At 44.8% G+C, this 14,030-nt stretch overlaps 1 protein-coding gene across 1 annotated transcript in view; it reads right to left on the reverse strand.

The window, feature by feature from the left end:
• The window catches only part of nompB (intraflagellar transport protein 88-like protein nompB), a 1,761,410-nt gene that overhangs the window by 625,018 nt on the left and 1,122,362 nt on the right, over positions 1–14,030 (reverse strand). The window contains exons 17-18 of the mRNA XM_075896456.1: positions 4,964–5,002; positions 1,524–1,635 (exon numbers count right to left, since the gene is read on the reverse strand). Coding sequence (XP_075752571.1) covers positions 1,524–1,635; positions 4,964–5,002 — 151 coding nt within the window. The remainder of the gene's footprint in view (positions 1–1,523; positions 1,636–4,963; positions 5,003–14,030) is intronic.

The raw sequence follows: 14,030 nt of genomic DNA on the forward strand, positions 1-14,030 counted from the left end.
ACGCTAGAAACGCAACTTTGAATATTATTGGAAACTCTATTGTTTGAGCCGTACTTTTAAGTTAACAAATTGCTAGTGAATATGCATAAACGTTCACTTTCGACATGCGTCCAGGCGAGCCGCGGCGAATTTGGCTTTTACCCTTCTGTTTTACCACCATGATTTCAACCAAAGGTTAGTGCTACCAACCGAGTCCGTAAAAGTATCATCGGAGCTCTGGGTTCCAGAATGCACAATTTGGACAAGTAAAACTGACACTACATCACAGCTGTTGCATCAATTAACCTAAATGAAGCATTTTGTTGTTGTGTACGGTGCCGCACAAGAAGCGACCGACATCGTTCCGACGCGCTTGCAGCACTTCCACCAAATGTACGCCTCCCCTCACTGACAGCTGGCGGTCGCACTCGCTGGCACTTCACTGGCTCTTATGCGAGAGCACAGACTCGTCGATGCGTATGTTTAGTGAACCAATACGATAGCATAATGTTTCTCGGGCACTGCAATCGTTTTGGCCAAGCCATTATGTAGTTGTTCCTAACGAAAGAACAACAGCGGTGCGCTGGCACGACTGCTCTGTGCGTTGCGCGAAAACCATCAAAATCAATTGTGTGGGCGTATCTATCAAATGAGCGTTGAAGCGTCATAAAGGCTGAACAGATATAGCTTTTTTAGAAGGAGCGAGAAACGGATATGAAACTTGGCAGTAACCGCCTATAAACTCTACCTGTTCCTTAGTCCACTGAGTTGTTTTTTTTTCTCTTGCGGCTGTAAATTGTTACAAAAACATAGTGCTGTTGCCATTATCGCAGTGGCAATCGTTATAGGCTGCACTTGTTCGTGTTTATCAAGTGTGAACGTTTTAGTAGCAGGTGCAGGTTCCGTTCATCTCGAGTAAACGATAGACAGAGTTGAAGGTAAACAGTGGGTTTTTGAGCCGACTACTTCTTTAACTCCAAATCTATCATGTTGCGGCGTGGCGCAGTTGTTAATGTGCTCAGTTAGAATCCGAAGGTGGCAAGTTCGATTCTGCGGTGTCGCACCTATTTTTTACGGGTGCTTTGTACATCATTTTATACAGTTATATTTATTATTTCTTTAGTGGCAGCTCGTCACAGTGGTTCTGACGCTGCTTCGCGCTCCAGCATTGCCGGCTGGAGTTCGCCATCCATCATCCGCTCCACCATACGCCGCCATACAACACGTACCACCAACACTTCCAGCACCATAATCCACCATTCGTATGGTGGACGTTTCTTCAATAGGGTATTCGCCAACTTCAACGTAGATATCATGATGGTTACGGCATAGCATAGCATAGCATCGCCCGCTCAGCATGATTCACTCCGTGAATATGCGTGAATTTTCACTCTTTTTGCAAAGGACACTTGCTTCTTATTATCAAAAACAGAGCCACAGTAGGCGTGTGATCATTTCACTTATGATAATTTGTCTTTACCGCAATATATTTGTGATTGAACCTATTGTGTTCACTGTGAATTAAACCCTCTGGCTATACTCACGTCCGACTGGTACTGGAATGCTAACTGCTTTTCCCCTTGCAAGTCGTAAATTTCTCCAATCTTCGACAGCAGATTTGGGTCTGTAGGCACCAATGTCACCAACTGCTGGTACCTGCAACGATAGATTTTGTAAACATGCATGCAAACCCAACAGGATGTGTGGCGCGCTAGACATGTACAGGCATTTTATTTTAATCATCAAGAAGCGCTCCAAGTTTACCCCAAGGACTATGTCCCTTCGGCATCAACAGGCGCTCGCATTCGGTGTGCACAATTCGTCGGGCACCTTGCAGAGTGGGAAATTAGGTCATATGCACAACCTCTGTAAGAGGAAGCTGACGTTTTCGCTAAGCGTTATACTCTTCCACACCAAATACATCATGCGTGACTCCAAATCAGCAATAATCTCTTTAACTTGGCGCACTGTAGTATTGCCGCGATTCCGTACGGAATTCTTACATCTAAGCAGATGTATGTCCTGCTTTCACCATACTGGTTACGCTTCGTCGCATACGTTTCTGACAGAAACTACGGCAGCTCACGCTAAAGCAGCCAGACAGTTCATATACCCTGTTCTCGGGCTCACATGCAAACAGAATCACTACAACTTTTTAATTGCTATGCACCCTTCCGCTTCCCACTAAAAGCAACATATTATGATCTATTAGGCAATCAATACCCTCTTTCTTGAAGTGTGTACTCTTCGCAAATGCAGGTTTGACTCCCATATACCTACAAGTCACGTTTTAAATGAGCCTTATGGGTCATTCCAAATAAATATGTGGGCCAGGGCGTTGCCCGTCTTGTCTACAACGGCTCGATCGTATTGTCACGTGGTCGTGACCTCGACGAAGGCAGCTGACTGTGCATGTGAGATTACCCTGTTCATTTGGCCAATGTGTGGCCGGTAGAAGGAGTCAGATTACTGAAAAAGAAATTGGCACGGCTAGCGGGGAACGGGCTTTGACCATCGATCCAATGACCATGGTTGGGATGCGCCTTCTTTTCTCCATCACGCCTCGAACATTAAGTGCTTGTCGATGTTGGTCGCGCAATCTCTGGAAGAAGTCTGGTTGTTTGTATCCCGCGCCCAGTCTTAACAGCGTCCTCTACACCGAGCAGTGCTGACAGTCTTTGTGTGCCCTGTTTACCAAATTCAGCTTAACTGAAACAAGAAATGCACGTGGTGGACTGGTGGTATCATCAGCTTTATTATTTTGCGAGACAAGCCCCAATTTCATTGCAATGGGCGAGGATAAGTTGCAGCGGCCATCTGTCATTGCATGCAACGCTCATAAAGAGCCGGGCACAAGGTGCAAATCTGGATACGAGTCGCCGCACGGCTGTTCGTACCAACAACCATTCCCGACGAACGTCAAAAAGGTTCAACAGCACACAGTGAGCATCCTAATGGCTGAATACAACCGCACGGCTATCTAACCGGTCTGGCGGCCGCAGCCAACGGCAGTGCGGGAGATAAGTGACGGTACCAATGCCACTGGTTCGCTTTTCAGTGCTCCAATGAATCCGATCACCCTAGCTTTAGCAGACGAAATGTCCTCATATCGGTGTGCTTGAAAACAACAGAGTCGCGTGCCCCAATTTGCAATTCCATCCACCGGTCACTTCCTCTATGCGTTTTATATGGCGACCATACCTCGTTTCTGTCGGTTGTGTCTTCTTTCAGTGTAAGATGCGTGTTCATAACTTTCAGGATTCCAGCACACCAGTAGCAGCCGCATTTCCTCCCTTCCTCGTGTCCCGCTTTCGTTCATGTCACCATGCTTTGTGTGGTGCTCTTAACTGCCAACACACACAAACATAACGCAGATTTATTTGTTCTGACACATACCACAAGTGGTTTGTCAAAATTATTGCAGACACCGCCAAGCCAGATCAAGAGAGAGGTGGATTTCGAGTGGCAAATGCCTCAGGTCAAAGCTTTGCAAGAAATAAAATGCTGCGTGCAGTTACCGCCTTTACTGGGCATCTGCGACGAAGACGTCGAAAGTGAAATTCCTACTGGTGGTCTCGGCGTTTTTATTGCACCGAGGAGAGCCAGTCTCGAAAGGCCAATTGCATATGTCGACAGTTCGCTGTCAGAATTCAACTATTCAACCGTAGGAATACGGGTGGCTTCCCACCATTTGGCCCACATAAAAATTTTTCCCCGACGTGCACACCAGACGTTTCAAACTGGCCATGACGCCTTGTGTTGAGCAGCGAACGTAAAGGACAAGGACCTTTCCGTTCCCCTCATGCGCAGCTGAATCCATTCAATCTATGTGGTGTACAAGTACGGCACACATGACCAATTCTTTTCTTAAGAACCATAAGATGGCGATACCAACTTGGAAACTCAGTATGCTGAAGACTGCGCAGAACAGCAGTGGACAAATCAAGAGCTGAGAATTGCGGTTATGGACCACTTGGAGGGGAAAAGCATCGTCCTCCCATTAGTATTTGCGCAATAATTCCCAGCGTTTTGTGCGAAAATCAATGCGCTCCTTTGAACCGCACAACCTTCTCGTCATGCCTTCGGCATTGAGGTCAGAGGCTCTGCATGCGCCGCATGACAACCCCGCCGCCAGACACCTCAATTGTTCGCGCACGCATCCAAGATTACGGGTGACTTACTGCTGGCGTTACATGAATACATGTTTAGACGTCCAGTAACGCCAGGCATGTCCGACAATGTTTTCTCTAGCCGGTTGTAATAAACCGTAGTATACTCAAAGCGTGTGCTTCGCTGAAGTCTTCCTTCCGCACTAGATTATTGTTTGTGTTCTCCTCTTCCTCTCTACGCTACAAGTGCAGCGCAGAAAATCATTGCATATATTTTTATTACATGCACTCTCTCGCTAAGGGTACGCTGGTAGGCGATGCAAGAGTCGCGATGCAGGATAAAACACGCGTTGGATATTCATCCAGAACGTGATGCGGCTCAACACAGCAATAGCAAAATCTCAGCTAAACCATCGAATAACAAAAAATTACGGCGATGCTGTGCTTCTAGCCCTGCACTAGCAAGGTCATGCAAAGCTAGCTGCGACTTTTTCTTTACTTATATATTTATATTTTCGCGCACAACCAATGGCGAAGACGCCAACAAGTGCTCTTCAGCGTTATCTCTTTAAGAAGACAGATATGAAAATGAAGCATTTCTCACATACACATACTGTATTGAAAGCAAAAACGAAAATAACAACCCGCACCAAAAGAAAGCGTCGTCATACATTCACGGTCTTCCTAGAACGAAAGCATCTCTTTAGCCGGTTCATGTCTAGCCTTTCGGTTGCTTCTTCAAACGAACTCGAGAGAACGTTCAGCGAACTGTCAACTTTTGCTCGACCAACTATCAGATATATTGCTAACTTAATGCAAGTACATCGTCTGGAAACGGCAGATTTCTTCTCGGAATAGTATAGATGCACACATACCATTCAAGCGCTTCATCCATGTTCTCTTGCAGTTCGTATCTGCCTTGCAGTCAGGGATCCAAAACAATAGCGCAGTTGAATGTTTCAGCACATCTTTAAAGTTTCTGTAGTGCTAAAAACAGAAAAAAACTAAACAAGATGACAACAAACTGCCCCGAATCCTGCACGGAAGTACCACGCATTCGTAACATGTCCACCAAAATATGTCATTCTTGGTGCATGCGTGAGAACAAAAGCTCTGATGCAAAAAATGCTCGATGGAGGAAGCCCAAACGCAACCCACCTAGACGTTTGGAAACGCGCTCAGCAGTTGCTGATTATCGCGGCGTACGCATTTCGTTTTCGTTGGTAACAGGAGTCTGTCCTAGATCGGGTGAACAACTCTGACGCTATAAATGAAGGCTAGCCCGCAGACCCGAAAATCTCCATTTTGTGTGCACTTTTAACGAATTAAAAATAGCTGAGCTAGTTTGTAGGTATTTATGTTAGGCACACGGCGTGCAAACAGAAGAGACACCATTAACGACACAAATGTCAATACACCACAAACGCCGAATGACAAATCTAGACACGCGGAAAGGAACTGAGACTTAGCGCAAGAGGCGATACCTATGAATCCGGCACGCATGGTGGCCTACGTCAGCTATTACTCTCTAGGAGCGTAGTTTCTCCTTCGCTAAATCTACTGGACAGTTCGCTCTTGCATCCGCTTCTACTTACCCTGTTCCTTGGACACCGTGAGCCTGCTCTTAAATTCTTTCGCTTATGCCAGTAAACATTCTGGGCGGTGCATAACTTTCCAGAAATAACTTCCCGAACGCGATCTTTTGCTCGTATTCGTGTCTCTTACCAGGCAAGTTTCTATAGAAGCCTATGCTTTCAAAAAATAGCGGCTCATCAGCTGCTATTGTGGCTTGGCACCATCTCGGTGAGAAAGAAACATATAAGATGGAACGAAAGATAGAACGGATGACACACAATATCCGGTAAGAAAAATTACGTCATCTTGTACTTCGGCCAAAAATTCTTTTTATAGGCACATGATAACTCACTGACATCATAGCCTTCCCAGGCGAATTCTTGGCGCTCAAACCCAGAGAGTAGTGTATATGTATATTACCATTTTTACTAACATGTAAACTTCCCTCAAAGAAGTTTTATTCTGCTCACTTGCAAGTTTTCTTATTTGTTTCCAATGTGCCCATCGCTTTTCTGCTTCTGTTCAAGCAAGAACAAATGATGTTGATTAGCAAACGCAATGCTCAGCTTGTTGATCGGCATTCATTGTCAACAAAACAGGGCTTGCAAAAACAGGTACAACACAGCAGTCGAAAAACCTTGAATACTGTCTTTTATTCATGTTTCCACGCTTTGTATGTGGAGAATAGTTCACACATAGTCACCCAAAACTCTATTTCATTTTTTATGTGGTAACCACAATCAAGTGAATTTCTTACACTCTTCGCATTGAGCAAGAAGTGCGCGTTATAAAAATGAAAAGTTCGTTCACGGAACATGCACTATGTTTTGCTTTCTATTTAATTGAACGTGTAATGCATACAAGCACGTGAATTGTGGCACGATGGGTAACTTAGCGATATGCTTACCGATAACAGGAGAAATAGTTGGCGCTTCATTTCCACGAAAATGATTGGGCCGCAGAAATACTCGTTCTTGAAAACTTATTAAGCACGCACACCTCTCCGAACGGTTGTCCTGGTGTCTTATTTAGTGGACATGAGTATTCATCATTCCCGTTTTTCGTCCATTACGTCAATGAACAGGAAAGAGAAATAGCGGGCCAGCAACAAGCGCTGACTAAAGCTTGATTTCAATTGTAAAAACTTTTTTGCAAAAAAATACAACACGGGGAAAACGGGATGTATATCTGTTTATTCTATGATAAAATCAAAATTTGAGTCGGTGTTGTATCTCTTTCTCTGAGACCCGCTTGTTTGCACTGCCAAGTTTACACAATGGATGCAACAGAAACTAGCTCACCTACCAGCTAGGCATCACTGCTCAGCATACCCGGTAGAGCGATCACCCTGCCCGATCTGTTTGCCGCATTGTTCTGTTTCTACCTCATGCAAAAGTGCTGCCATCTGTCGCCCGTCTTGGGGATTCTCCACGTGACCACCAACGCTGATGGACGTGCTAAGCATGAGCTCAGTTGTTCACCTGTCATCCAGAAGTCCAGGCAACACATCATCTCTGTCCTCGGCTTTGCTTCACTCATCAAGTCACTCAGATCATTTTGAGCCACTTCGACACCTGTAAGTGCGCCATCAATAATTTTTTGCCAGTTTCCCCTTTCGGACCAGCCGTCACGAATACGCACATTTTGTTCGTTAGCCACGGCGCGTCTCCTCTACCGGTGAGCTGTCGGCGTTCGACAGTGGCTAAGCTGAGAACAGTAGCGTTTCTGCTTCAATGACCACCGTTCAGATAGACTATTGTTGGCGTTCCAGCCTGTTATGCAAGTTTGTGCATATATTTAGCCTCGCTGTCGTTGTACACGCCAGGCGCGTACAGCTTTGCCATTGAGAACTTCATTGATCCTCCCGAGAAGGTTATTGCTGTCAAGACAACTCCACATGCACCATCAATGATGACACGTCTTCCTCTAACGACGATATCTCTGCTTGGGGCTGGTACAGAAAAAACGAACACGCAAGCTGATCTGTCGGTCTCTCAGCCGAAGCAAGGAACCAAGACGCGTGAACTTCAATGCGATACCACTCAACATAAGCCAACGAGATCACGACCACCACTGTTGCCTCTCCACGACAACAAAGCCATACTACGCCGAAAAGAAGGTTTACGCTGGAATCGCCCCACACTAATGCTGGCTATTGGAGTTGCTGCAAGCCTACCTCCAGCCGAAGTCGACCGGCTAGTTTTCCACTTGTGCCCTGAACAAATTATCGCTGTTGTAAGCACGCCACTTGAGCTTATTGCCCTAAGCCTATACAATGTCTGACACCTCCGCCGACGATAGCATACTTATAATGTGTCATTTTACAATGCTGTTCCGGAGAATTTGCTTAAAAGCATTATCTTTGGCGTCATCCCGAGCACGAGCTCCTTTGAACTTATGGCTCATCCTGTTACTCCTGGCAACACCGTTCTACAAGCAAGAATGGCGAGTGAAACGAGCACGGCCCTCATTACCTTCGAAGAACTGCAGGTGCCACGATACACACGTCATTACGGCGCTGAATAGTGGTACGACGTGCATCGCGCCCGCAGGCAAGTTTGCACACTTCGTCTACGGTTGACACGTCGTTCTGACAACTGCCCTACACCAACGTCTTGCGACACATGCAACACGTGCGGCCATAAGAACTTGAGCCCGGGGCACTCATGCTCACCTAGGTGCCGTTCATGTGGGGGTGATCTCTCCACGACTGATACTGGCTGGCTAGCTCACGTTCAGCCTCCATTCTACAAGAAACGGGTCCGGAAAGCACTTCAGCAGGAACGACAACAACGAGATGCAGAACATCACCCCACACCATCATCATCGTCACAAGGCCACTTGCCAGCCGGAGGTTTCATTCCGAATAGGACACCAAGATGATGATCTCGATCCAAGCAACAGTCGCGGAGCAAGACCTCGTCTCGTTCCCACTCCAGGGCGGGCTCACAACCACTATTTCTAAAGCGGGCGGCCACTTCGGAAAACGCTGCATCCCTGCCGGTACACCAAAGTTTGACGCACCAACCAGTAAAACTAGGATCAAAGAGCCGAAGTCAAGGAGCGTTCGGCAAAACCTTGGTAGGTAAGCTGGGCAAAGGGGCCTCTCCTTCTCTCACCTTCCTACCCTACCCCATCCCCAACGTAAGCTCCAGCTTTATACGTGACACATAATTTAGACCCGAATGCGTTTCATCCGCTTCGTGCAGAAGTGGAGGTGAAATTGCACTGTCTAGACGCTCGACTTGAACGCAAAACAGAGATTACGTATGCTACTATTAGGCAAAAGTTCCGCGATATGCTCAAACAGGTGGTGTCTGCGCTGTAGAACACTCAACAACACAGTGCAAAAAATTGGTAGATGCCACGTACAGCGGTAATCATTGATATGCGAAGCACGAATAAGAAAAGTTTATACGTCACTTTAACCTCAGCACAACGTTACGAGGTAGAAGTAAATGATGCCGTACATGACTTACGTATTGATTATCATGTTTGGATGTATCGTTTACCTTCGTCATCTATTCACGTCACGTGATACCGAATTTAGTATATGTGGAGCTAGCAGAACGGCCGCGAGTCTGAGCAGTACTCGCGAAATCAAAATTTAGAAATTAAAGAAATAACCGAAAAACCGAATGAGAACCTAATTGAAGTACTCCAAAAAAATTGGAGAGGTAGTTGGCGAGACTATAACCCCTGAGGACATTGACGTTTGCCTCAGGGTTTGAACAAAGCAGGTTAGTCAAACTAATATAATTGTTCAATTTCAGCGGAGGGTTCATTGATTGATAAGTGTGGTTTAACGTCCCAAAACCACCATATGATTATTAGAGACGCCGTAGTGGAGGGCTCCGGAAATTTCGACCACCTGGGGTTCTTCAACGTGCACCCAAATCTGAGCACACGGGCCTACAACTTTTCCGCCTCCATCGGAAATGCAACCACCGCATCCGGGATTCACACCCGCGCCCTGCGGGTCAGGTGCCGAGTACCTTAGCCACTAGACCACCACGGCGGGGCAATTTCAGCGGAGGGACAAACGCGATCAACTGCTTCAGAAGTCGCGCAAGAAAAGGCTAACAAATGCCTCTCTCGGCCTACCTGCTGAATCTCCTGTGTTGGCAAGTGAACACCTTTGCCCTGAAGTGAAGAAAATGCTCGGAATGACAATTGCGCGCTAACGAGAACACAGCTGGAAATTTGTGTGGACGAAAAATGGCACTGTTCGTGCACGCCGCATGTAGACTTGGCCTGTTGTCCGCATAATGTGTGAAAGCGATTTGAACAAGATAACGAACGCATAATTCACAGACACTACAATATATTCATGCCCAGAATAGAGATGGAGCCTTCAGGCTATGTAAGTCCAGGCGACATCATTACGAAGCACAACATTAATAACAAAGACAAATTGCAAAAAATTATGCATCTAAATGCAAGGTCGCTGTTGAACAAAACGGATGAGGTCACTGTGCTAATCGAATCATGTAACTTCAATTTTGAAGTTTTGATGTTTACGGAAACCTGGTATAATGATGACTCAGAGTACTATGCACTTCAAGGATTCGAACATTTCAATGTAAGTCGCAAGGAGGGCAGAGGTGGCGGCGTTGCTACTTTAACTTTTTGAAATGGTTATGATATTCTTCGAGAATATAGCATCGCTACCGAAAATTACAAAGTTCTATGCATTAAAAAAAAAGACAGTATTTGCGGTCTTATGTCGACCCTCCAATGCCAGCCCCTCTGTCTTCTTTTAGTTTTTAGACAATCTGCTGTTACTTGTAAATGAGAATGGCTACCTACTTACACTTGGGGGGGGGACTTTAATATCGACATGACGACCAGTACAGCAGCTACTACACAGTTTTTGTCAATCCTGGAGTGCAATGACTTTTACAGTGTAATTAAAGCACCAACACGTGTAACCGCTATGACGTCATCATTACTGGCACTTTCATAATAAACTCGACTATCGATAATTGAAAATCTCGAATGATAAGCCATGACATCAGTGATCACATGGTCATATATCTTTTCCTCGAACGAAATACGTCAACTAAAAGCACGTTTACTAGTAATGCAACGTACTGGAAGATATCGGCTCAGTCACTTGATGAATTCCGAGAAGGTGTGCACGAAACAGACTGGACTGGCATATTTTCGATTAGGGATGCCAATGAGTCATATGACAAGTTTATGAAGAAACTGAAAATACTTTAATTTAAGTCATTTCCAATTCAGCACTACCGAAATCAAAAGCCATCCCGCAAGCCCTGGATTTAAAAAGAATTCATAAGACAAATAAAAAAAAATAAACTTTACCAGTGTTTTGTTGAGTCAAGTGGCTTGTCAAAGTGGAAAGAATATAAACAACTTGAAAAAAATTGAACAAAGAAAACGAAAAGGCAAAAAATGACTACTACACGCGTATAAATAATAATGATTGTATGTGCCGAAATAACAAGGTATGGGAAAAAATAAATGATACATTAAATCGCAGGCCAGCCACTACACGAATAGATACACTGAATATCGATGGTATTTTTATAGGCGGCACAGAACTTGCAGATCTAATCAATTATTTCTTTGTGAAAGTGGGATGCGTAGATCACGGCATTCTGCATTCTGCCCACACTGCATCAAACCTCGTTAAGGGAGTCTATATTTCTAAAGCCTACTAACGCTTCTGAGGTGATTGCAACATTTTCATGACTGAAAAATAGCCGCACTAGGAATATGGACAATTTAGAAATCAGACCAATTAAGTATGCCATAGAGCTTCTCGCTCCTGTTATATCGCACATTTTTAACGCATCCTTGTCGACTGGAGTTTTCAATATTCAAGTATCCTGAACAATAGTTTTACATAAAGGGGGTGATAAAAACAATATTGGCAACTATAGACCAGTTTCCATTCTTCCTATATTATCGAAGGGCCTCGAAAAAATTATCAAAGTCTGTATTGATAATTTTTCGCAGACACATAACTTGCTGACCGAGTGTAAGCACGGTTTTCAAAAAATACGGTCTTCGGAAAGTGCAATAAATATACAAAAGGATCTTATTCTTCAGAACATTGAGAAAAAGCTTCTAACTTTAGGGTTATACTTAGACTTTAGCAAAGCATTTGATAGAGTCAACCACCTTCTGTTGCTCACGAAACTAGAAAGATATGGCTTCCGAGGAATAACCTTTGAAGTTATCCAATCTTATTTAAAAACTCGACATCAATTTGTTGAAATAATAAAAATAGCTCACAAACAGAACCTCTAACAGCGGGTGTGCTTCAAGGTAGCATTCTTGGCCCGATATTTTTTCTTTATTACATTATTGACATTGTAGAATTTAGCGATATGTGTAAGGTTGTCGCTTATGCAGATGGCTGCTCAATTTTCTTTACAGGAAAAGACTTAGAAGAAATAATGTCTATAGCTAGCACTGTCTGTAACAAAATTCAACGCTGGTCAAAGGCAAACTGCTTGATTCTTAATGAAGAGAAAACAAAATGTGTCATTTTTTGTGCCCAAGAAAGTTCTACTACATTACAGATAACATTGTTCTGGGTCCATATAAGATTACCATTACGTCCTCTATGAAAACACTCGGAGTTATATTCACCGAGCATATGTCCTGGAGTGCTCACGTTGACAATGTGTGTGCGAAAGTGCGAAAAAGTTATTGCACAGTAAAAAATTTTACACCCAAAAAGGGTGTAAAAAAGGGTGCTTTTATGAGAAAGCACCCTTTGCAACACCCTTTAACACTCATAAATGGTCGATTGGAAAAAAAGCACCCCTTTGTTTGGGTGCTTACCTCAATAGCACCCTAAAATATGCTCTACGGGTGCTTTTGTGCCTGAGAAGGGTGTAGGTGCCAATTCATCAGAAGAAATATGCAGCATAAGAAGAACACATAATTATAATATTTGGGATTTTACGTCTCAAAAACCTCGATATGATTATCAGGGTCGTCGTAGTGGAAAGCTGCAGAGATTTTCACCATTTCGTGTTCTTTAATGAGCGCTCATATCGCACAGAGCACAGGCTTCTTTCTACATTTTCGCCTCCGCCTTAATTCGACTGCCACGGCCAGCATCGAACCCGCGACCTTCAGATTGGCGGCCGAGCAGCGTAGCTACTGCACAAATATGTGGACCTTGCGTTAAATGATGGCCTAATTGACTTAGAATGTGTGAAGGTGCTCTCCGAATACAGAAAATTGTCAGCAGAAGCAAATCGCGTTTCATCTATAATGGCAATTAACAGCAATCCATGTTACGAAAGCTTTCCTTGGCGTTGGTTATAAGCTACATGTTTGCTATGGATTATATACACACAAATAATGTTCGCCCGAGTATGGATGTGTGTGCGTGAGCCTGCGCATGCGTTCGTGTGTAAGCGCGATTGTGTGTACACCCGTGCATGTGTCCGTGCGCGTGTATGTGCGAGTCCGTGCTTGTGTAAAGCGTGTCTGTGCACATGTGTACGCCCATGCATGCGTGCGTTTACGGTCGCGTGTGTATGTGTGGCCGTATGTGTGTATACGTGTATGTGTGTGCACCTGTAAATAAGCATGCGTGTGTATCAGCCCGTGTGCCCTCAAATTTTCTGTGTTTGTGCGGGGGGGGGCACTGCTTCTTAGTGTTTAAGGTCCCACACCTGTTCAGACTGGGGGTCTATATGGGAGGTGGCTTAAGGAATGGCGGTGGTCAACGCAATGTACACGGACTATTCAGTACATGGAAAACAGCTGCACATTCTCGTACCTCATCGTTGCTTACGAACTTGCTGTGGTAGCTTATTAGGTCCGCTGAGGCGCTTCTACGCTAGAAAACGTGGGTTATGACCAATTCACACGGAAACCTGTCGCTGCACTTATGCACAACCATCGTTTATATTAACAACGTTTAACAAGAACGTGCCCTGCCTTTGCTACAGGTGCTTAGCTAGCTCATCAGGCAACCATATGGAATTATGTGCTGATCATGGGGTCAGCAAAAAGTTTGTTATAGCAACCTCGGCACGTTTCGTGGTGCGTGACAAGCCTTCTAAACATCCGTGACTGTGGATTAATTTGTTCCAGCTTCGACTACGCATTCAGTGTTTGCGGCACCGCGGAATCGCCAGACACGGACAATGCGAAAAGAAATTCCTCTGAAAAAAAGGTGTAGCGATGCTCTCCCGATAATGCCACCGAGGACGAAATAACTATTGTTTCTGGTCATTCTACGGTGCACTTTGTTTTCCGCAAGTTTTGCTTCACTATTTTTCGCCCACTGCAGTGGCATTCCGTCAAAATACTTAGAGAACCCGAGGCTGGTAAATAACCTGCACCGCTGTGCGGCTGGGTAGAAGCAGATTT

The sequence above is a fragment of the Rhipicephalus microplus genome, chromosome 5 (genome assembly GCF_043290135.1).
Source record: "Rhipicephalus microplus isolate Deutch F79 chromosome 5, USDA_Rmic, whole genome shotgun sequence".
In the NCBI taxonomy this organism is placed as follows: Eukaryota; Metazoa; Arthropoda; class Arachnida; order Ixodida; family Ixodidae; genus Rhipicephalus; species Rhipicephalus microplus.